Raw genomic sequence first — 24,094 nt, forward strand, 5'->3', positions numbered from 1 at the left:
TATTTTACAGTTTTATCTAATGTAATAACAAATTCACCTAGAGGAGGGAAAAGACTACTAAATCTAACAATCTAAATTGTGCAGTAGACTGCACATTATTTCATACTAAAATGTAGAGGTAAATGCTCTTTCCACCAGGACTTTAAACAGTTCCTGAAATATCAGCTTACATGTAAATTAAAATGTCCATCTAATTTTTCTGATCATTATTATAAACGTGGAATAATTTGATGCAATTAAAAAGTGAAAAGTTTAAAGTGATAGTCAGTATAAATTTTTCAGGGCAGGCCTTCTATGCTATTTGTTTATTATTTTTTGCCTAGTGTAAAGTCTTGTGCACACACATGACCAATAATTGCAAGTGATAGGAACAATTCTCTCAGGATACAGAATATTTAGACTATAATACACTTTAAATACTTTTAATAGAGTAAAATAGCTTTTTAAAAAGTTAAACTCAGAACTTTAGATGATCTTATTAGACTGAGCTCAACTCAGATGATCTTCTTACCAATTTTCCATCTCTCTTTTTTCCCCTGCAGTAAACTTTAGTGCAGCCCATTGTTTTGTATGAAATCCAAAAGTACAGGCTTAGTTATGTGATTAAGCTTTCATGTGTTATGTCACAAGTTTCTTTTATGTGCATTATTTGTGTTATGGTAGTGCTTTTGAAGTAGAATTGAAGGCTGAGAAGGACCTTTCTTTTGCTATAGATGCAACATAACTGTTTGCTGATAGCCAGTAGTCTCCTGGCAGTCCAACATGTACTTCCAAGAAAGGCTAAAAGAACAGGAGCTACTGGGTTGGGTGCATGTGACACCTAGTGAGGGGAATATAGCAAGTAGATGCAATTGCTGTCTTTTTGTTTCTGGGGAAAGGTGTAGTAGCACACATGTGTATGTAGTGTCTGTCTGTAGAGATACACACACACGAGCGTGTATATATGTAGTGTATATAGATTTATATGTATATAAATCTATTGTCCATACTCAAGACAGATATGCCTACCCTACACAAGTTGAGCTTTACTACATCTATATCTATCTATCTATGTAGTAAAGCTCAACTTGTGTAGGGTAGGCATATCTGTCTTGAGTATGGACAATGGATATTCAACCAATGGAAGGAAGAGGAGGTAGGGATCTGCTTTCTTGCAGTGTGTCAAACCTGAGTGTTCTTGCAGTAGACCATGTTCAACAGTTGTCTGCCTAAATTCCTGCTACTGCCACCAGTGAGAAAGAACTGCTGGATCCCAGCAGTACTTTTGTGTCTGTAAATATCTTAATGATCAGTTTACTGAGCAGTAAGAGCTACTAAATAGCATAATTGAGCAATCTGGCAGTTATCTGTCAACCCTCTCTGAATATTATGAAATTAAGGGCCAGGTCCTATTACACCTCCTTTTTCTCTGAGTGCTGTATCATATTTCTCCCAATCAAATCTCTAAAAAATCATTAACTGGCTTACTTTGTAAGATGTCTTCATCTTAGCCACATCTTAGTTGTGAGTAGGACCTCACCATAAGATCATTCTTAGACACCTAAATAGGTTACATCAGATTTGGTCAAAAAAAATTTAGACCCAGGATTGTAAATTCACATGGTTGAAACAGTACAGTATAAAAGCAGGTATACCATATTTCTTATGGTGCTACTCTTTTATAAACTGTAGTCCTGATGTGCTTTTGAATCCTCTATTGTAGTCTACCCACTAATTCGTCCACTGTAGACAATTACTAATGTTCTCAATCCTGAAGCAGTTTCCAAATAATCTTAAAAAAAAAAAAATGCCAAAATGTATATTTAGGTTATTCAAGATTGAGTTGAGGTAAATAATATTGCATCCTGGCCCAAAGAGAGGTGTAAAATCAAATGCCCTCCCAGACTATTAAAACAGTTCATGCAGTGGGGACCACCTTTTTTGGTAGGCAAGCCCTGCACCCTATTCAAGTGCCACTCCTGTGACCTTCTCCTGCCTGATGTGTTCCTCTGCTTTCTGCCGCTTACTCTGTGCTTCCTGCTTTATTATGTTGGAGAACTATGAATCTTCCTTTTCTGCTGGATGTGTGCCTTATAACACTAGGAAGTTAAGGTAGCCCTATGAAATTTGCAACCTATGATTTTAAAAACTTAATCTATGTAATATAAAAATATATATATATAAATGAGTTCCTTTTTTCTAAGAATAATATGACTTATGATAGCGTAGTTACACAGCAAAGGAAGTGAAAAAAATCAAGCTTTAAAAAAATTGATAAAGTGTTATAATATTTGCCAGTATTATTTAGTAAAAAGTATAATCCATATTTTTCTTTTTGGGATACCCTGCATAAGCTATTCATGGCTTAAGTCAAGGTGGACAGTTATTTTGGCTAGAGGGCCATTTAAAGTGTTTGTGTCCTCTTGCTGGCCCCATCTCTCCTCTCTCCATCTCTTTCCTCCTCATCCCCCCTTCCCCCCCGCCTCCCGCTCAGAGCTGTAGCGCACACCGATTCCCTGACCTGGAACTGGCTGGCACCGTCCACAGCACGGATGATGAGTAAACACTAATAGTTGTGGAGTGGGGACACAACTCTGTGCTATCACTCCCAGTGCTGCTGGGCCCTGGATCTGGCTGGGCTGCAGCCCTGTGCCCCACTGTCAGTGCAGAAAATCAGGAGGGGGAGAGGGGGGTGTATAAGTAGTACATGCCACTGTGTGCTTCCCCTACCCATTACCTATGGCCTGTAGTTTACACCACCACCCAGCTGGGGCACAGGAAACAGCCCAGGGCTGGTGCAGGCATCACCTGTGGACATGCCTGGCAGGTTCCAGGTGGGGATTGGGGCATCCATGTATATGTATTTGTATATGTACTACATATACATGTGTGCTACTACACCTTTCACCAGAAACAAAAAGACAGCAATTGCATCTCTTTGCTATATTCCCCTTCACTAGGTGTCACATGCACCCAGTAGCTCCTGTCCTTTTGGCCTTTCTTGGTACTACCATGCTGGACTGCCAGTTATGTTGCACCTATAGCAAAAGAAAGGTCCTTCTCAGCCTATAATTCTACATCCAAAGGACTACCATAACACAAATAATACCCTAATCCCCACCTGGAAGTTGGTGGCTACCCATCTGCGGGCTGGATACAATCTGTTGACAGGCTGTATTAAGCCCACAGGCCGTATTTGTTCATCTCTGGCTTAGTCACTCAAGTACTGTCATTGAAAATGGGTGCAAGCAAGTCCTTTATATTAGTCAGGTACCTATAGTAAGCTATAAACTCCTACTGAACAGGCTGTAGAAAAGTAGATTTTTTTTGTCTGCTTCCTGCTTTTGACTTTTTGTATATTTAAATATTCTGTACAACAAGCTTTGTTATTACTTTGTGTGAAATCAATTTGAATCTTTAACCAGTTAAGTTTAATCCCTTTGAGAATCTTTGCATAGAATAATGTATGTAATTTTGTCAACAATTAAATATAAATCATATTTTTCTTTGGTCCTTTTTCAGATTTGAAATACTTTTATATGTATATAAATTTAATGTTTTAATCCCGCTTCTGAGGACAGCAATTTAATTACAGCAACTTTTATATGGATACTAATACTATTATATTATGCAACTTCTCAGTTTGCTTGTCTAGTCCATAGTCCAGTTTCTTACAACTTCTTCAAAAGGTTTTATGCAATTCATTTGCTTTAGATTTGTATAGCTTTGGCCTAAGCCTAACAGCCCTTTAACTGACTTGCTTTTTCTAATTATTGCAAAGAGTTAAAATCAAACATACAGAACCTAAAAAGCAAAATTCAAAACTGAAAATACCTACAATATTTGTTAGAGCAAGAATTAACTTAATCTGAAACAGCATATAAGGCAAAGTCTAATTACATTTTATTTATGAAATGGTCATATTTTAGATGCAGATAAACTTAATCCAAACTGTAGAAAGTTGCCTTTGTTTCTCCTCTTACTAAGAAATGCTTTGGCAGCCCGTTTCTTTCGAAGACTGGTTGAAAATGAAAAATACTTTAGACAAATATTTAAACCAATGAAGTCTTCTGAGACTTAACTAGCTAAATTCTTACAGATAGTTATTTAATTTGATTAAAAGCTTAATTTTGAAACTTGTACAGACTTGTGTTATGAAAATGTACATAAAATTCAGGAAGAATTGTGGAATTATACTATTTATGCAAATCCTATTATCCTTAATTATGCTTCTCAGTTCACGGGTGTGTGCGCTAAGAAAGAAAAAAAATATATATATTCAATCTAGTCAAAGGAAAATAATTGAAGTAGAATAAAATGCTGGATTTTGCAGTTATATAAAAGGGACTGTAAATTGTTTGGGGCATTTCCAGCCACATATCTTGCCTTTTCAGACCTTTTTCCAAAGACAGATTCTTAGCTATATTCCTGTGGGACTGCTAGACATGGCCAAGAGAAGGGTCATTGCTGAAGTGCATAGAGATACCACTATTTCTATTGTGAACTTCATTACTTCATTGAGCCAGATTTTTTCTAAGAAGGGCTTGGATGTAGACTTCAGAGTGCTGAAATTTCTTCTGCAGAAAAATAGCCCAGGAGCTGGATTGTACAGACATTTCTCCAGCCCCATGGCTGGAGAGCTTCTCAGGCAAGCTTTTCAGCCAGAGGGCACCAGGGGACTGCTCCCAGAGTCACCTCTGCCCTTAGGAGAACCCATGACTTGACAGCCTGCCCTTTGCCCTGCCTGGGAAGGGGGCAGACTATCAAGTGACAGTTGGCAGCTGCTGAAAAGCAGTTGCTGCCACAGACAGCTGAGGAGGGTTAATAGAAAATGTGTTCATTGTTCACTGAAGTAAGCCGATTAAGCTTAGATGTTACTAGTATTGCCAATCCTGAGCATGCCAAAAAAACCCTGAAATACCTTTAAATAAATTTGGTGTTTTTTTCTCACCTTTTGGGGTTGGTTTGGGGGGAGGGGGGGTGTTGTTTGTTTTTTTTTGTAATCTTTTTAAAGTATACTTGCTTCATTTGTGGATACAGAAGATATAGCATCCAAGAATACTAGAAACGGTAAAAAATGAAAAGCTTAGATATTGATGCTCTCTCTTTATTCTTGTAAGGAAAGCAGCGTAGTAACACAGCAAGAGTGGACAACACTGTTTATGCTCATAGAGTAACATTGATCTGTTTGTTTAAATTTCTTGACAGGTTTAGATTCTTAAAGTGAAAAGTTTTGCTTAAAAGACTAAACAGTTGTAGACCTTATGAAAGCATGGAAAAATGTGACCAAGATAGGTTTTATTTCAGCACAGAGAAGCATTCAGTGCTCATTCTTTTAGTGTATAACTTCCGAAACTGGAGCATTATAATTTACAGACCACATTTTTTCCCTAGTACCAGAACCATGGAGTTGAGCATGCACAAATTATGTGTGCAGACCTGGTAATATGATTGTATATTCAGGTGATTTAAAAAAAAACAAAACAAAACACATCAAAAGCTGCTACTGTATTGAGGGCTGGCATATTCTACAGATTTGTGCAAACTTTTGGAAATAAGCACTTTTCTGATGTGCATTGCAGCTGGTACTGTAGAATCTAAATTGCTTCTGTCAAGGTGGTCCATAGCCTAGTTAATTCTTAGTGGGCTTGCTGAATTAAAGATGAGTTGCTCAGAGGTTTGCTGCAGCTTCTACCTCAAAGTGTGCCTCTTCTTCAATCAGTTGGAGCACCTCAGCAGTTCTTCAGTTTGCCACAGCTGTACATCTCCCCAATTACTTGGCAAGCCCGAATTATTATGGGAGGATAAGGAGCCTAACCCAGTGAAGAATCTGTGTTCTACTCTTCCCCTCCTGAGAAAAGGCAAAAAAAGAATCTGAGGAACTGTAGACTGGTTAGCCTCACTTCAGTGTCTGGGAAGTTTTTTCCACCAGCCCAAGGAGATCACCCTACCTGACAGGACACAGGACTACTAGGGTAAAGGCGATCATATGCCTATAATTGGCAAAGATTTTGTGAGGGAACAGCTTGAGAGGCTGGACATCCACAAATCAGCTAGCCCAGATGGAATGCACCCAAAAGTGCTAAAAGAGTTGTCTGACATCACAGCATGACCATTGGCAAGGATATTTGAGAACTCATGCCACTTAGGAGAGGTTCCTGAAGATTGGAAGAGGGCCAATGTGGTGCCCATCTTCAAGGAAGGAAGGAAGATCCAGGGAACTACAGGCCAATCAGTTTGACCTCAATCCCTGGAAAGATCTTGGGGGCGGGGGGGGGGGGGGGAATCAAAGAAACCATCAACAACAGGAAGGCAACATTCTGAGAGAGTGCCAACATGGCTTCGCTGCAGGTAGGTCTTGCCTGAACAACCTCACTTTTTCTATGACCAGGTGATGTATCACCTGGACAAAGAAAAAGAGGTTGAGGTCATATATTTAGATTTCAAAAAAGCCTTTGGCTTGGTCTCCCATGATGTCCTCATGGTCATATTGGGGACCTGTGGCCTCGACAACTTTACAGTCTGATGGCAACGGAACTTTTGAGAGGTGAGAAATTTTCTTTAGTAATTGATTTAACCCCCAAGCTTGCAGGACAACTAGCAATTAAAGCCCCTGTAGTATTCTACAGTGATAAAAATAAGTCTGTAAATAAAACTGTATTAAAATTCTCTGTTTTTCTTCAGTGCAACGCAGAGGTCATGTCAGTTTGGATTTAAGATGTGTTGAGAAAATATGGCCTAGCGTGGGAAAATTGTGTCAGTCAACAGTGACTCTGCAGTGTACATACAACGCGTAGTGAAGGAGTTGAAAGAAATACATCTATATCTGCTGCACATTCAATGTATTGCTCATCTTTTTCCTGCGGCCAGGGATCACACATTAAAAACAGATGAATTCTATGACATCAATGAATTTGTGGTACATTTTACAATTTGTGGTAACTTCAGTGTCTGTGGAAAGATCATTCACTTTGTTCAGAAAGGTTCAAGATAACGTCACATGTGCCTCTGAAGACTAACTTGGACAGCTCAACATTTTGTATTACAAACTAAAATTTGGAGAGCTTTTGAAATCTAAATTAGTCTGCTGGATCTAGCAAATTATGCATCAAAGACCTGATTTTTTTTTTTTTTTTTTTTTTTTTTTTTTTTTTTTTTTTTACACAAATGTACTACCAAATGAATGAAGTGATTTAAAGCGGGTATGATTTATTGATCTATGGATATTTATTCTTTATATTTTGACATGATTTTATAAAGCTTTTAACAGTATACTGTCATTAATAAATCGTCTCCCCTCACACTTAATTTCACACAACCCTAAAAACTTAAGTTGATAAAAATCAAAATAAATGTTTAAAAATAAATATTGATATTATCCATTGAAATTATTTAACAAATGAAAGTCAAATTCTGCCAAGCCTAAGAATAAGCGAGGGAACAGTTGATACCCCTCTGTTTAGCTATCACTGGAATAATGGAAAACCATTGCTCAATCACTCAGGTTGCATGCAAATTTGGACAATGGCTTTACCACTGCTTAACAAGTCCAAGGAGTTTACTGGTATAAATGGTGGGGAACAGAGGACTGGGTTCGGATATAAACATGTCAGGGAAGGGAGATGGGAGAGGACAGGAAAATCAGCCGAAAGACTATAGAAGAAGAACAATTTATAGCTATCTCCATAAATTGCACCAGAAGTGCCCCTCTGCAGCAGCTCCTTTCATGTTTTTCATTTTGCTGCTTGCCCTGCCACCCTGACTGGCAGAGGGCCCTGCCAGCTGGGCCATTTACTGCTGATCCCTTTCCCTGGCAATTAGCGGCAAATGGCCTGGCTGCTGGGGCCCCTCCACCAATTAGGGCTGGGGAGGGCAAGCAATAAAACGAAAAATATTAAAGGAGCTGCTGCAGCACTTCTGGCACGATTTACAGAGAACCCTACTTATAGCATGATCTAAGAAAAAGTTAAGAAAGCTTTTGGATGGAATGTTGGCTGGCATGGGTTTGAAGTCTTTTAAACAAACAAACAAAAAAAATCTTTCATCTACTGTGTCTGAAGGATACAGGACTTTATGTACCTTTTTCTTTTTTTTAAACAGACAGGATTGGGTCAAATACTTAACTCCCACCTCCATTTCTCTCTAAATACAAACAACCCACAAGTGCTTAAATATTAGCTAAAACTGGAAGCATCTACACAAGACACTACTGCATAGTGGTTACTGCACATTTATTTAGTACTTGTTTACACAAGTACTTCTGTAAACAGTACTAAATAAATGTACATTAACTGGAGTTACTGCACAATAGCGCCAGTGAACGTCTTTTAAGTGACGCTACTGTGCAGTAGCATACTAGCACTATTCATACCGTGATGTACTACTATGCAGTATTAATAATCTACTGCACAGTCAGAATCTCATGTAGATGTACCTAGAGTCCAAAAAGGTGGGAATACTGAGGAAGATGAAAAAATCCTTTTATGTTTCATCTTTTGTATTCTGTAAAACACTTTGATAGTATAACATTTTATGCAATGAAGACGTGAGCACAGGAGAGTGAGAAAGTACATGTATATAATCTACTTTAAATAACTAGGTATCCTCCATACAGGACAAACTATACATAAAAATGTCTTTAGGCAACAGCTACTTGGAATACTACTACATAAATTTAAAGACTGTATCCTATGTAATCAGTAGATCACAATTAGTTTTTTAGAGCCAAATAAATTATCTAAGTTAAAATCTGGGCAGGATGTTGGGGTTAAGAACCTTCTTCCCTTCTAAGGGCCATATGATATTTAAGGGTAATGACACTGATTCTCAATTTCACATCTCATCCAAAAATAGCTCCTTTAATGCTGCAGCACCACCTTCTCGTTCCTGGGTGTTGGTTTTCATATACTCAAATAGGTGAAATGGCTTGAGTTTCCCTTTTTTCTCCTTGCCATATGTTTACAAGAACAATCTTCATTGAAACAAAATACTATTGTATCAAAAAACAGAGCCACAAGCAGCTCCTTACTGCAAAAACCCAATCTCAACTGTTTTTCCAGCTATACAGGGCAGTAAAATTGTACACACAACCCAGCAAGCCTGCAAGTGTGTAAAAGGTCAAAAGAAGGTTGAGAATAAGATTCCTTCTCTTAACACTGCTACCAGTTTCCATTTGTTGTCAAATTAATGTCTATATGTTTACATTTCCTTTACTATTTTAAGCTGTTCCTATCAAGCCACAAGTGCAAAAATCATTCAGGCTTTCTACAGCTCTTGAAAGACTTTGGTTTGAATGTTTTCACTAGATCCTTAATTATAGCTGAGAAAAACCACTGTGAAACAGATGCAGCTTTCAATAAAGTTTTTAAATTGTTCCAAGTGTCTTTAAGTATACTTTTGTATTGCTTTATGTTTGAAAGTCTAGCTTTCTGTCCTGAAATGTGTGTCAAGGGTAAAACAAAAAATCTTTCAGCTCTCCCAACTAGTTTTTCATTAGAATTTGTATAAAATTAAGTACTTAGACAAAACAGCCAAGTTAATTTTAGCTCCACTGAAAAACAAATATGGGGAAAACGAAATGCTTAAATGTTTCACAGAAGTTTTAATAAAAGAAACAATTGCACAATTGTCTCTTTTAAGAAAATTCTACCACGTCAAAAAAGACCCCTCCCCCAATTTATTTGCTTAAATTTAACGTTACATTTTCTTACTTGGATAGAAGAGACCAATAGGGGATTAACAGATTTCAGTAACATAGCTCCCCAAAAAATCCCCAAAAAACAAAAAAACCCCAGTTAATTTACAAAATGTAGATGGTAACAATAAAATAATTGCTTTACAGATTATTTTGGAATAAAATAATGTTGAAAGTCAAGAGAACTTTTAGTCTGGAGTGCAAATATCCACATTACCCTTAAATTGATCCCCTGCCTATAATCTCTTCGCTGATGAGAAAACCCCCACAAGTCACTGAATAAAGGAGATTAAAAAATATCCTGTTCTATACATTAATTTATAACAGGGCCTCTTGTTGTACATGCATGATATAAACTAAACCCTCACATCTAAGGTCCACCTTGCTTGTAATTACATGGTCCAGGAAGAGAAGCCAGTGACATGGCTCCACCTACATTTAGGTTGGTCAAATGAGCTGGAGATGGGAGAAATTTTCTTCATCTGCTCCTCACTGAAACAGCTCAGACCAACCATGGGATCTCCCAGAGATGAGCGGAAAATACCGCATTTGCACAAATACAAGATTAAGTTTGCCCCCCCCAACCAACATGGGGGGTGGGGGGGTAGGGTAGGGAAAGCCTCATCTTTGATGTAATTTGAGCACCCTCCTGGGGCATGTGGCCTCCTGGGGCATGTGGCAGTTCAGCTGCAGCTTCAGCCCCAGACCTAACACTCAAGCAAGAGCCAAGCTGTCAGCTGCCCCAGACCAGGGTGGTTTGTGTGGTAGGGGAGACACAGTGAAGATGGGGAATGCATAACACAAACTGCACAGGGGAGAGCGAGGCATGCAGGGGAGACTCACAGTGGGCTGCTTGGGAGGGAATGCAGCAAAGACTTCACAGCCTGTCCCTCCCACTGTTACTTGCCCCCCTCTCCATTTACCTTTGACTCTAGCTTCAACTCACATGGGCCTGCTGATTTTGCCTAGCTGAGTAAGTGAGTAGCTGCTTGGACTAAAGAGCTGCTCCTCCACGTATTACAAGTAGAGGGCAGTCCTTGGAGAATACTCAGTATTTCCCCTGTCTAAAAAGCCACAAAGACAGACATAGATGATAATATTCAACACCAGATACAATCTGCTAGTGCTACTTTTGGACATCTCTTAAACAGTGTCTTCAGTGATAGTGACATGAGGACCCAAACCAAACTTCTCATTTATCAGGCTGTTGTCATTCCTACCCTTTTGTATGGGTGCGAAACTTGAATGATATAATTAGAAATACCTTAAGGCTTTGGAACATAACCATCAGCAACATCTTTGGAAATTCCTTCTAATCAACTAGAAGGACATAAGAACAAATGTTAGTGTCCTGTCTCAAGCAAACACCACCAACGTTGAAGCCATGTTTATAAAGCACAAGCTCCATTCAACAGGACATGTCATAAGGATGCCCAACAACCAGCTCCTGAAACAGATCCTATACTCCCAACTCACTGATGGTCATGACTCTACAGGCAGGCAAAAGAAGAGAGGTTTAAGGACACTTTGAAGGCCAACCTAAATAAGTGTGATATTAACATTAATACTTGGGAGATTTGAGTACTGAATCACCCCTAATGGCACCATGAAACACAACAAAGGATCCGTCACTTCAAGCAAACTGGCCTCATTATGGAGCCAGACAGATGAGAGAAAAAAGGAAAGAGCTGTGATCTGACATAATTAGTACCCACTCCTTCCTGCTGGAACTCTTTGTCATGTCTGCAGTCAAACATGCAGATCTCAGATTTGCCTCCTCACCCATCTGTGGACTCAGAGAACTTCCCATTTACTGAAAGACTGTCCTCCTTGTATTGAAGGACTGCTGAGGACCACTTGCCTGAGAGATCAGTCTGGAAGATCAAGGTATCAAAATTGTCTTGGGCAAACAAGTACTATTATAATGACTGTTTGATGTTTTCATAGCACCTTCCTTAACATCCTTAGAATGTAAAGCAGGGAAGAACAAACACACATCCTCCTTAGAGACCCTGAAATGTTCAATATATTGTAAGAGGATCAGAACAGTTTCCCTTTAAGCAGAACGTATTGCTCATAGCTGTTGCAAACAGGTCTAGTGGTAGATGACCACATTCTTGCAAGATGTTTTGTTTGATTATTCATGATAACCGTCTGCTTAGATGATCTGACATAACATTCTGTAGCTCTGGGTTATGTAGTGCTATGAGTCTAGCTGGTAAATACAACAGACTGAAATCAGACTGCTCCCTGACAAAGGGGACTTTCAAGATTCTCTCTCCCAAATTATATAAAAAGCACAGCCTTGCCTGAGTACTAGCAAGGATGTCTTTGGGTATGATGGGATAGGGAGAATTACACCCCCGTACACATGCAATTGGGATCTTTGCATCTAATCATTAAAAGAACCTTGTAGGATGGGGGAAGACTGGGAAATATTTATTGCTGTCCTTGACTGATTCAGCATATGGCCGATAAAAGCAGAATGAATGAAAAGGAAGAACGGGAACTTCTTTTAGACCAGCTAGCCATTGAGATAATGGACAGAGTATTACTCCTTGATTTCTGAGATGAAACATTACCATGAGTGGTGAAAATGTTTGTGCTGTTAACAGTTCAAGAATTCAGTTACCCAACATGTTCCAGCAGTGGAACCAACCTACTAGGTACTTCCTATGAGTGGGGTGGGGAAGAGAAAGATGAAGCTAAGTATCCTGTAGATTAAATTGCCACAAAGCAGATCTATGGATCTAGCAGCAGAAGTTATAGAAACAAGAACTGCCATTCTAAACTGAAAGTGGAGAGGTATACATTGAGAAGTTTCAAAACCAGGATAGGGAGATCAGCTCTTAAATTTTCTTTGGTAGGAAGAAACTGGAATAAAAGCCTTTCCACAAATTGTAATGGAACTTCCTCTATATCTTTAAGAGAAAAACCAATTCCACTTCCTGAAATAGCAGTGTTCTGACTAGGAAAAGGGCAAGGAAATACAAAACTGCAAAGTACCCCAACTAAGATTATTTTCAAAACCCAATGGTCTGATATAAGGTTTTATCCTCCTTCCTTGAACAAAAAGTCCTCAAAGAAATGAGCACAGGAATAAATATGGTATGGAATGACTGAAGAATCAAGTGAAAAGAATTCCTTTCAAATAATCACAGCCTGCATGACAGATGGAGGCCAGAAGTCCTCTTGAAAACACTCTCTCAAAAGCCCTGACATTTTGTTTTGTTTTCAGGAGAAGAGTGGAGATGATCAGTCAAACTCTAGGACCAGAACTTTTCCACAAGCTTCTAGGAGATGGTACAAGTATTCCTACTGGTAGAAGAGTGATTTGGGAGATCTGATGCCTGAAGACTGCAGCCAAGTTGTTTCACTCAAGATAACAGGGGTTTCAGTATATCCTGCTACAGTGTTGGAGGCATCCATCTATCTTGGCAATCACCTGCCCCCCTGGAACTGCATAACAGAGCTCTTACTTATATTCTGGGGGAACCCTAACAAGGACCTGTTGAAAAAAATCATACCTTATTAACAATGCTTGTTAAATTAGCCACTAAGATAGCAACATAGTTATCCTTCCATGAAATAGGAACATAGTTATCCTTCCATGAAAGGATGCACTCTTTCAGTGGTCTGATGAGTGGCAATCTGAGATATCCTAATATTGGGCCAACTATAGAATCATAGAGCTGGAAGGGACCTGTAAGATCATCAAGTCCAGTCCCCTGCCATAGACAGGAAGTTATTGGGCTCAGACAAACTGAACAAGGTGTCTGTCCAAACTCCTCTTGAACACCTCCAAGGATGGTGACTGCACCACCTCTGCTGGGACTGTGTTCCAGATTCTGGCGATCCTTACAGGGAAGTTCTTCCTTGTATCTAGCCTGAATCTACCCTCAATAAGCTTATGTTTGTTGGTTCTCATCCTCCCTTGAGGTGTCTTCTTGAAGAGTTGCTCGCCTAAATCTTGGCGTTCACCTCTGATAAACTTGTTGTCACCTCTCAGCCTTCTCTTACTTAAACTGAACAGGCCCAGGTCCCCAAGGTTCTCATCATAGGGCCTATCCTCCATGACCTTCATCATACAGGTGGCTCTTTTTTGTACTCTCTTGAGCTTATCCATGTCTTTCTTGAAGTGCAGTGCCCAGAACTGGACACAGTACTCCAGCTGAGGCCTCATCAGTGCCAAATAGAGAGGGAGGAGTACCTCCCTGCATCTATTGGACACGCATCGGCTGATGCATGCCAGAGTTATATTTGCTTTTCTGGCAACCTCATCGCACTGATGGCTCATATTCATCTTCTGGTTGATCGTAACCCACAGGTCTCTCACACTCAAATGCTGTGCCAGACAGTGGGCCACCACCCATTATGTAGTTATAGCGTAGTTGTGGTGAGGGTTCATTCTAACCAGATGTAGGAATTTGCACTTATTCCTGTTAAGCCTTATCTGATTCTGTTTCACCCATGAGTCCAGCCTGTCAAGGTCATTCTGGATCCTGACCCTATGCTCCAATGTGCCTGCATTTCCCCACTGCTTGGTGTCATCTGTGATCTTTCTACCCCCTCATCCAAGTAATTAATGAATATATTAAAGAGCATGGGTCCAAGCACTGATACCTATAGAGGCAGAGAAGTCTTAATCTTAAGAAGAAGCTACCCTAAGTGGATTCCCAGAAAGTATAGCATAATGAATCTTAACTTGGACTGAAGACATGCTTAGACCGACTATAGTAGTGGTCCTCAGAACTGTGATCAAGATCTAGCACCCTGGACAGCAACAAAGACTGTGGCTGTTACCTGAATGCCTCCCAGAACTGACTGGGACACAGCCTTGTCAGACTGGGTCCTAGTTCTAAAGAGGTCACAACAACTGGTGCTGGATGAAATTGATCAATAGAAGGCTAATATTGGAAGTAGTTCATCCCCTTCCCTGCAGTGATATCAAAGGTCCTGTATCAAGCTTACCCTAGTACCTCAGGGGTCCCTGATTCAGGGAATAAAGTGGCCTTCAAATAGAAGCAATAAAGTAATTCAATCCTTGTTTACTCAAGTCTCCAAAGACTTACCTGATAGATCCTACAGTCCTACCAGAAATCTTAGTCAGGATCTTGATAGAGAAAAAGACTCAGGTGCAATCTGCTTATCTAAAGATAACTAGTTATTCTGGACTCAGTGGGTGCATCCCCACAAGTGCATCCCCATGATCGTGTTCCCCGGGTCCAACCCCCCCCCCCCCCCCCCATGCTGCAAAGTAGCAGCACAAGGAATGCTACATACCATACTACATGTACACCACATACCAATGTCTGCGCTCACCTAGACACACCCAATGAGTTGGTCTACAGTGTATTTTACTTGTCTGTGTCTGATGAGGGTCATATAAATTGGCCCAAGAAAAATAGTGTGAGAGATCAGATAAAGAACTGGGGTGAGAGGGGAGAGGAATCAGCTAAATAAGGAAACTAGGAAATTGGGATTAAAAGCCTACAGACAGGAAAAGGACCAGGACAAGAAGCCAGACCACAGGAATAGACAAGATTAGGGCAGGTTGAAGACAATAGGGCAGGAGCCAAATTTGGCTGCAACTGCTATCAATCACTAGTAGGTCAAGCAACAAATGCCTGTGCAGTGGATTAAAAAGGTTCCAACCCTACTGATGAACAGTGTGCATGTCTGTATGACCCCACAAGAAGATTTAACACACACAAAACACACACATACACACAAATATTTATTTTAAAAAAAAGACAGTTATGTTAAGGTTGTAAATTTAAGCACTCAAAAGTTGAGAAATGGTAGAATTAAAGTTGTCCATACAGCCTTAATTCAGTCCCCTGGGATGCATGTATTATGCATGTATTCTTTTTCCAAATTAATCCTGTCTCAAAGGATGGACCTGCGCTGAGGGTGAATTAGGGCTTTATATATAGAGCTGGTCAATTTTTGTCCAAAAGGTTTTTTTTGTTGGTTTTTTTTAAATCATGAATATGAAGAATGTTTTAAAACAAAGCATTTCAAGAATGCTGAAATGGGAGTTTTCAATATTTTTTGGAATGGAATGCTGCATTTCAAAACTATTTTTGGGGACAAACTCACTAAGAAGTTTTAAAAAGGTCATCATGACAACTAAACATTTTGATCAACCAAAAACAAAAATATTTTTATTGTGAGCATCATGTCACAGGAAGCTTAGACATTCGTTTTTCATTATACTTAAGGGGAAAAAATTCAAAATTGTGCAATTCCCCACAAAACAGAAAATCCAGTTCCCAACCAACTGTAATTGGGTAATAAAGAACTCTGCCTCATTTGTGGAGGAAGGGAGAAAAAGAGACAGCAGACCTTATATTAAAAATGCAGGTGAATGGTGCCCTAGAGAATTATATTCTTTTCCTGCATTGGCCAGAGTTCCCACGCACTAAGCAAATCACTTAAACCACAGTTTCACAGATGTTCACTAACTGTGCATTCCTCATTTTATGGGCACCCCGCTAGACACACTGGAGTCTGACTTGTAGAACTGCCTCTTGCAGCTCTGGCTGCTCTGAAGAGTTACATAATGGTAAATATTCAGGAAATACAGATCTTGGATGTTTCAGCTAAGACTCCCCAAATTAGTTGGTACTTAGTCTTAATTTCACTGGGCCTCCACTCCCTGTCTGTTGAACAGGGATAAACACCTCACATGGATATTGTGAAGATTAAGTTTTGTGAAACACTTTGATACTATTAGTAGTGACGACCACAGAAAAGCCTAGGAGAAATAACTCTGTTCTCGGAACCAGATGTGACAAATGTACTTTGAATAGTGTACATACACCTAAATCATGGGGCAGAGCCCATTGAACAACAAAACACACAGAAGACAAAATGTTGGAAAGCTGCACAATAATAAGAGTGTCATCCTTTCTATGTGCTTAAAAAGGCATGTGCCCTGCAGAAAAAAGTATATACTCATGTAATTAAGGACTGGTTCCTAACATACATGATTAATAGAGCCAAATTAAGGTTGCACAGGCAGCCATAATTCTGTTCTTTCCTGATTTTAAAAATTTTCCTTTGCAACATTAATATTTTAAATGGCCTGTGTTTTATGCCATATATAACTATGCACTGTCTGTCCACAATTCAATCCAGCACTTCTTTAATGAGCAACATAGCTCAAGTTAAAGATTTCATTTTTTAATTTTTTTTTAAATATTGGTTGGTAGGTGAAGACAACTCATAGTTCTATGAGCACTTTTTTTAATAGGATCCATTTGTTGAAATGGTAGCACTTACAAAAGAAATAGTGCATGAAATGTCATCTTATAGCAGCTTTAAGTAGACACATTAGTCAACAAAGTAGAATTTATATAGACTTATATAGAATCTTTTGGACATTTAATATTTCATATCCAATACAAACTATTAAAATTTTATGAAAGACTATTGTGCATGAAGCAGCTAATTATCGAACTCAACATTTTATAGACTGAAGCCACTTTTCCATGTTGGAAAAGTTTTTAAAATTGAAGCTATTTGAGATCTGACTAATTTCAGCTGCATTTTTGAGGGGTTGACAATTCCTCCCACTCTATCCTCCCCTCACTCCCATTCCTTTTCAATGCTCTGAACACAGAGGTATGCTTTTACTTATTAAAAACCCTTCAAATCAACATCTAGTATTGTTTCTAAAGTGGTGAAAAAACCCAACCATCCCAGCCCTAGACACACAAGGCATATCCCCACAAATTTCTGCCACTGCTTTTTGCTGCTGCGCACACCCCTTGCACATGGGGTTTCCTGCAGAGAAAATGCCCCACTTCAAGGAAACTATCATTTCCCCACTCCTCCCAGCTCCTGGCATGCTGGAGGAGCCAGGGGACACCTAAAGCAGTGGAAATGCTCTGGCCGGTAGCCAGAACATCATCCTGGGCACAGCTTTTGCAGCAGTTTTTTGTTTGTTTGTTGGGTTTCTTTTTTTTCCCTTTACGCTGAGAGTTCCTGGTATCAAATTTGCAGTGCAGTAAACAGTTGCACATGCTCTGTATAAAGTTTGCAGTGCTTCAAACAGTTCTAAGGTGCTACAAACCACACATGTACACTCGTTTGGATGCACCCAAAAGCCGCATCCAGATGTGCGTGGGCGATTGATTCCCCAGGGACAACAAGCAGTAGCACATCGTGTGCTGCTGCTAGTTGTCCCCAGGGAATGCCTGTGCCACGTGTGCACTGGCGCGCGGCAAGTTACCCCAGGTGGGGTAGGAGAGGCTAGGACAACAGTGGCCTGATCCCAGCAGCCTTACCTGGGGTTCTGAGAGCCTCCCAGGGCTGCAGAAGCAGCCATCCTGCCACATGGAGCCAGCCAGGTTCTGGCTTTGGGTGGCACATGCAGCTGCTGTGTGTGCTGCTCCACCTTTTTTTTCTCTGTGGGATCTACATATCTGTGGAATATCCAGGAGTCAAAAAATCCCCTACTATACTGCTCCCTTGCAGTGCAGAGAACAACGGAGTGTGTTGCATGTGGCTCTGCAGATGCATCTGCAGCACCATATACCGCATGACTGTGCTCATCAAGGGTACAAAGGGTACAAAAAAACCCCCAAACTTGGGCCAGATCTAGAAACTACAAAGCTCTATTGTGGGCTGAATCTTCCTCAAAGCATGAGGTGGTGGCCATAGGGCAAAATGAGGCTGTGGCAGCAGAATTCTTATTAGTCCCTCTGCCACTGAGGGGCATGCCCAACAGAGCTAGTGGGCCCTGGATTTTGTCGTAGGTTCTTCCCATAATGCCCCCCCCCACCCACCTACCCTTCTAGTAGCCTAGATGAAGAGGCTTTGCAAGGTGGATCCAGTCTATAGGCACTACATGTTTGATACCACAGTCTAGATTTTCCCTTATCTACATGTTTCTGCCAGGGAAACCACATTTATTCATACACAGTAAGAAAGAGGAATCCATCTCTCAGGTACAGGGACACCTTGAACTTTGCCCCATAATGACTCCACAAGGCACAGGGGAGCATGCATCTACTGTTTTAAAAAAAAATAATAATAATAATAAATTGAATCCAGTTTGGGACCACAAGCATTAATATATACTGACTGTAACTGTACAGGTAAGAAATAGCATCATAGAACAGAATGAAGGTGGTTTGGATGTATTAATGACTAATAATTTAACACAGTGGTGCCCAACTTTGTCCTGTGCACCGAATGAGCAGTGCCAGGCTGGTCTGTAGCCTGCTTAGGGCCCAATCCCTCTGTGTGGGGCCAATCCAGCCCTGTAGGGCTTGGAAATTTGATGGTGGGGGAGCATTAACTGCCACCGCCAAATTGCTAGACCCAGGGGGAACACCACGGGACAGATGACATGGAAATGCAGGCAAGATATGTCCTATAAGCCAGGGGTTGAACACACATGATTTTAAAAGTTTAGAGGGGGGTGTTTATTTTAGCTGATTTTCTGGGGTTTACAAATGCTTGGTTTTGAGAGAATTACATTTCCTGGGATTTTTTATGCTATATTACTAAACTGTATTCTCCACTTTTAGCTCAAGTTAATGTAATTTGTTTGGGAATCCAGACTATCCAAATTTCCCAAACAAGCTTAACTGAGGCACGAAGTTTCAAAAAAACCTTTTACAGAAACGTACGAACAGGGTGGTAAAATGAAAGCGCTCATGTAACTAATAAGACCTTGACTTGATTACAACAACTGCAAGGAAAGTAGATTCCTACAACTTAACTGAGTCTTCTTTGGGGAGGCACTAGATTTACCTTCAACTTTTGTTTCTACAGAAGCTTTCTGTGCCAAAGAAGGTCCCCCATTCTAGCAGCACATTGTGCTAGTGTGGTCATAAAGCATACTAGCTTCTACAGCCAATAGTACACTTGTGAGCTGTGCACTTAGCATTACATCCAGCTGCTTTTAACTCCCAAGTCCAAATGGCTAAGGACCCATTTATAGCTGTGTAAATCACTTAATTCCTGTGCCATAGAGATTTCCACCTGCGAAATAAGAATAAAAAGACTCACTCCCTCACTGCTTTGTTTATTTGAACTGTGAGCCCTTAAAACTAAGGACTATCTTGTCTTACTATGCATGCTCCGTGCTAGCACAGTGGGACCTCAAGGTATTGCTGTAATAGAAATAAAAGTAGCCACACCTTGTATCTTAAGCAACTGTTGTACTTCAAAACAAATAACCATGATCTAATTGGTCTATCTTTTAAACTGACTGTTACAGAACTTAAAAGTCTGGAAAATTACAAACATACAATTAGATGATGGAGTGAATATGTATGATAAAGTATAAAGTTCCCATAGAAAATCAAAAGTAAATCAAATGCAAGTTTTAATAAAAAATAAAGTTAGGTTGTGCATTTAAATACACAGAAAAGCAAAATTTTTAAATCACAGTTCCTTCAGCAAGAGTAGTTAAGGCACATCACATTAAGTGAATTTACTGGCTGTGTTAAAACCACTTAAAAATAGTACTGACTTAAAATATTTAAAATTAAATGAGATAAATGAATGTTGTGTGTTTTGCCCTGCGCATTCCCCTGTTATATTTAGGAACACAAGTTACATTGGTTCATATTATCTGAAGATTTTCTGTTTGGTTGGTTTATTTTATTTAGCCTGGTCTAATTCTATATTTTGTCCACCATGCAGGCATGCACACACAAAAACAGTTAAAACAATTACAAATGTCAAAAATCAGCAAGCCAAAGTATTCTATTTTCACTTACAGAAGCATGACTAACACGGAACCAAACTTAACACGTGATTAGTTTGTTTTGTTTTTTACCAACCTTTGTTTAGACATTTTTAACCACCTAAAACACAGTGGAGAGCATGAGGAGGAATGCAAATATACCCTTCAAAATATTTCTTTAAAAACTGTTTTAGTAGTAATTGAAGTTAAAATTTTTCACTGAAACTGTTTCAAGCATTTGTGCGAGTTGTCATTTCAAAATCTAACAGCTAACAAGTTATTTGACAAGCTCATATATGTTCATTTACAAATTCTATTTAAAATGATAAAGAAAAGTATACAGGATTTTGAATAGGCTGACGCTATTAATACAAAGAACTTTCACTAAATTGTCAGAGACTTATGGTAACTGCACTCTTTAATTATACCACTCAATTTTTTTCCTTTCTACTTGTTGAGGGCAAATTCCCTGATTTCTAAGTAAAAGGTAAAAGATTTCTAATTGCAAGGAAAACAAATCTGGAATATGCCTCTCCAACTGCAGACACAGCCCTCCAAGCCCTATTAGCTCTATTTTAGCCAATCTAAGCAGCATTAGTAAGAAAACTCCTTTTGTGGGGTGTAGAAACTCCCTTATATGGTAGTCTTAAACTGAAGTAGGACAGACAGGGTTTCTTGTGGATTCTCAATGCTAGAACGGGAAAAAAAAAAAATGTACAAGATCCTGTAGCCAGAGAAGCCAAGTAGCCTTTAAAAACAAAGCTTCTGGGTTTGGATGTCTTGCTCCACATCACAGAGCAGTTAACTCTGCCTCTCTCTGGCTCTACAAAGCAGGTCTCTGCTGAAAACCACTTAGAGCTACCCTGTTTGCCAGTAAATACTTCCCACAACAACACACAACAATGGCTTGTAAGGAGTTTCTGAATAGCTTCTGCAAAAGACACAGGAAGTGAGACAAACTGAGCAGTATTTTTAAGCTACTGGGGTCATTTCTGAGTGTATGCATATACATCTCTTTTACAGGCACATACACAGAGGAACTGACAACAGTTCCTTGAGAAACTACTAAAAACTGAAAGAACATATGAACCAAGCAGCATACCTATTAAGATCAGTAACTGGTATGCATCTCTCATCCTTCATAACAAGAAAAATGTAATGTCAGTCATATTAAAATAAAGAAAAACAACTGCTTGTTAACAGTGCTACATTTTAAATGAGCAAGAAAAATTATTTTTGTTCTGCACCTTTGACTAGCAGCAAGGCAAGGCTTCAGATAATTGTTTTCACAGGTGTCAAAACAAAACCTGGTGGGAGAAGAGTAACATCCAACTAGGAGGTACAGGTGCAGTCCATATAGTCAGCACAAATTTAGTACTCTGATTACAGCAAAGATAACGAGGTACCACTTTTCATGCCTCATTAGCACAGGTACAATATCCCCCACACCACAGAAAATTAGTTGCAAGATGAAAGAGTAAAATTTGCTGCCAAGGAAAGTAAATAGTGGTTTGACTGTTTACACAATTACATAGGTTGAAGTCTTACCTTTTGTAGACTGGTAGGATTTAGCTGGGTCTTATCTATTATTTTCACAGCGACCTGGGGGTGGGGGGGAGGAGAACAAAAACATTAAAAAAACCAGGCATCACTAAACTCGTGAAAAACGCTGTGCATTTTAAATACTAAAAAGCATGTGAGGAAGCATACTGCACGCTTACATGCATAAACACAGCTGTGAAATTATATGTCCATTGTAGGCACTTGTTAATCCTCAGTCACCATACTTAGCAAAGTTCTTACTAATAAGAATCCACTTATGTTTCTATAGGTTGTCAGCGTATACAGGCAAGGATTTTATTTTCCATGCCTGTAAGCCACCAGTGTGGAAAAAGTAATATTCCCAGTCTTAATCAAAAAAGGCTATTCTTGAGGGTATTTGAATATTTATATAGGTTGGAGGAAGAATGAGAGAAAGACAAAGATTTCCTGACAAACTTAAAACAGCAAAACAAAAGCAACGCCACCCTAACATCTCACTCAAAAAGTTCTGTAGTATCTTTAAAAAAAAAAAGGAAATAATTTTCAAACAACATAAAGAAGCTCAAGAGAAATTTAAATCCTGTCTACACGTTATAACTAGTGTGCAGTACTAAAAGTCAGTTCTTAAAATTCAAATATGCAATTATAAACAATGATAAAACATTTAAAAATATAAAAATACAGCTACCTATGAAGGCCAAAAGCAAAACCACAGAAACAAAAATATTATACTAATCATGTTCTAAAAGCTTACCTCTCTTCCCGTAAGAACATGTCTTGCCAGCTTCACTTTGGCAAAATTTCCTTTCCCTATTGTTTTTAATAAACGATAATTTCCAATGTGAGGATGTTCTTCATTTGCAGATGTAATTGAGTTTCTACACCGGGGGATGTTTTGTCTGCTACTTGATTTGATAGGCTGCACGTGTGGTTCAGTGTACCCATCCACAGAGATATGCTACAAGAAAAAGAAAATATTTAGAAATAAATTTACACAGGAGTTTAAACAGATGTTTATGCTATGGAAATATTTTTGCAACTAAACATGTAATTTTTAAAAAGCATTCTTGATTATTTTCAAGAGTAGTGTAGGCAGATTTTTTGCCTTTGGAGGAAGTTTGGCTTATGTATTAAGATGGATATTGAGAGGTGTGGCAGAGCTGCTTCTATATGTAAAGTTAAAGTATTATTTAGACTGATCAATAACGATTATGGTACATATAAAATGTAAATATGAAACGTTTTTAAAATACAGACTACGTAACAATTCACATTCCAACAGTAATTGTCAAACCCTGAGAAAAACCCCCAACGTTTTGCCTTTTATGAATATGAAGTACTTCTGCTTTTTTCTTTCTTTCTTTTTTTTTTTTTTTAAAAGAGCTATCCTTGTTTTTCTGCAAGTTGTGAATTAGTGTACTTGGAAAGCACAGGAAGTACACATCTGTCATTTATTTAACAAGGTAACCATCAAATCCAGTCCTTCAGACTTGGAGCAATAAAACCAAAAGCAAAAAAGTTCTCTCCAAAAGTGAGTTTACCTCCCTAGTTTTCAGATGCTTATATTTCCTTTATGGAAAACAGAACAAAAGACCACAATCTGACAACTCATTAAATCGCCCTAAATGTTGATAACAACTATCCATTTAATTAAATAACACGGTAGTGTGGGTTTTTTTCCCGGGTTCATGAAACAACCACAGACACGGAATAGGAAAGAAAATCTATTAGTCATGGTGAACTACTTCAGTCTGGAACCTTCTGCTTCCCTGTGCTCCCGACTATCTGCCAATTCCCCCACACACATCAGTATCCATTATAAAAGACCATCTTTAATTCTAATATTTTACTTTATATATCACTATATTTACTCTCACAATATCTGATGAACCCATTTTAAATATGTCACAAAATCCCAAGTGAAAAGGCTGCATTGACTATCACTAGCAGTACCATAGCCCTACTGTGATTTGATTCACTTCTCTAGCTTCCCTACTGGCAATCTCTGCCATTACACTACACATAACAAATCTGTGAAAACAAAATTCTTCTCCCCTCAAAAAAGCATGCACGTATTTTTTATATCTACGCAAAATAGCATTTAGGCTGACCCCCATTCCCTGGAAATATGGTCCTTTATGAATGCTCCTTTCCTGGGTTATGGGTCAGAG

At 39.1% G+C, this 24,094-nt stretch overlaps 1 protein-coding gene across 5 annotated transcripts in view; it reads right to left on the reverse strand.

Annotated features, from left to right (window-relative positions):
• MARK1 (microtubule affinity regulating kinase 1) overlaps positions 1–24,094 on the reverse strand; it is a 135,236-nt gene that overhangs the window by 61,760 nt on the left and 49,382 nt on the right. For all 5 annotated transcript variants that reach the window (XM_014598058.3, XM_059717748.1, XM_059717746.1 and 2 more), the window contains exons 2-3: positions 22,678–22,881; positions 21,930–21,983 (exon numbers count right to left, since the gene is read on the reverse strand). In XM_014598058.3, coding sequence (XP_014453544.1) covers positions 21,930–21,983; positions 22,678–22,881 — 258 coding nt within the window. The remainder of the gene's footprint in view (positions 1–21,929; positions 21,984–22,677; positions 22,882–24,094) is intronic.

This window comes from Alligator mississippiensis, chromosome 1 (assembly GCF_030867095.1).
Source record: "Alligator mississippiensis isolate rAllMis1 chromosome 1, rAllMis1, whole genome shotgun sequence".
NCBI lineage: Eukaryota > Metazoa > Chordata > Crocodylia > Alligatoridae > Alligator > Alligator mississippiensis.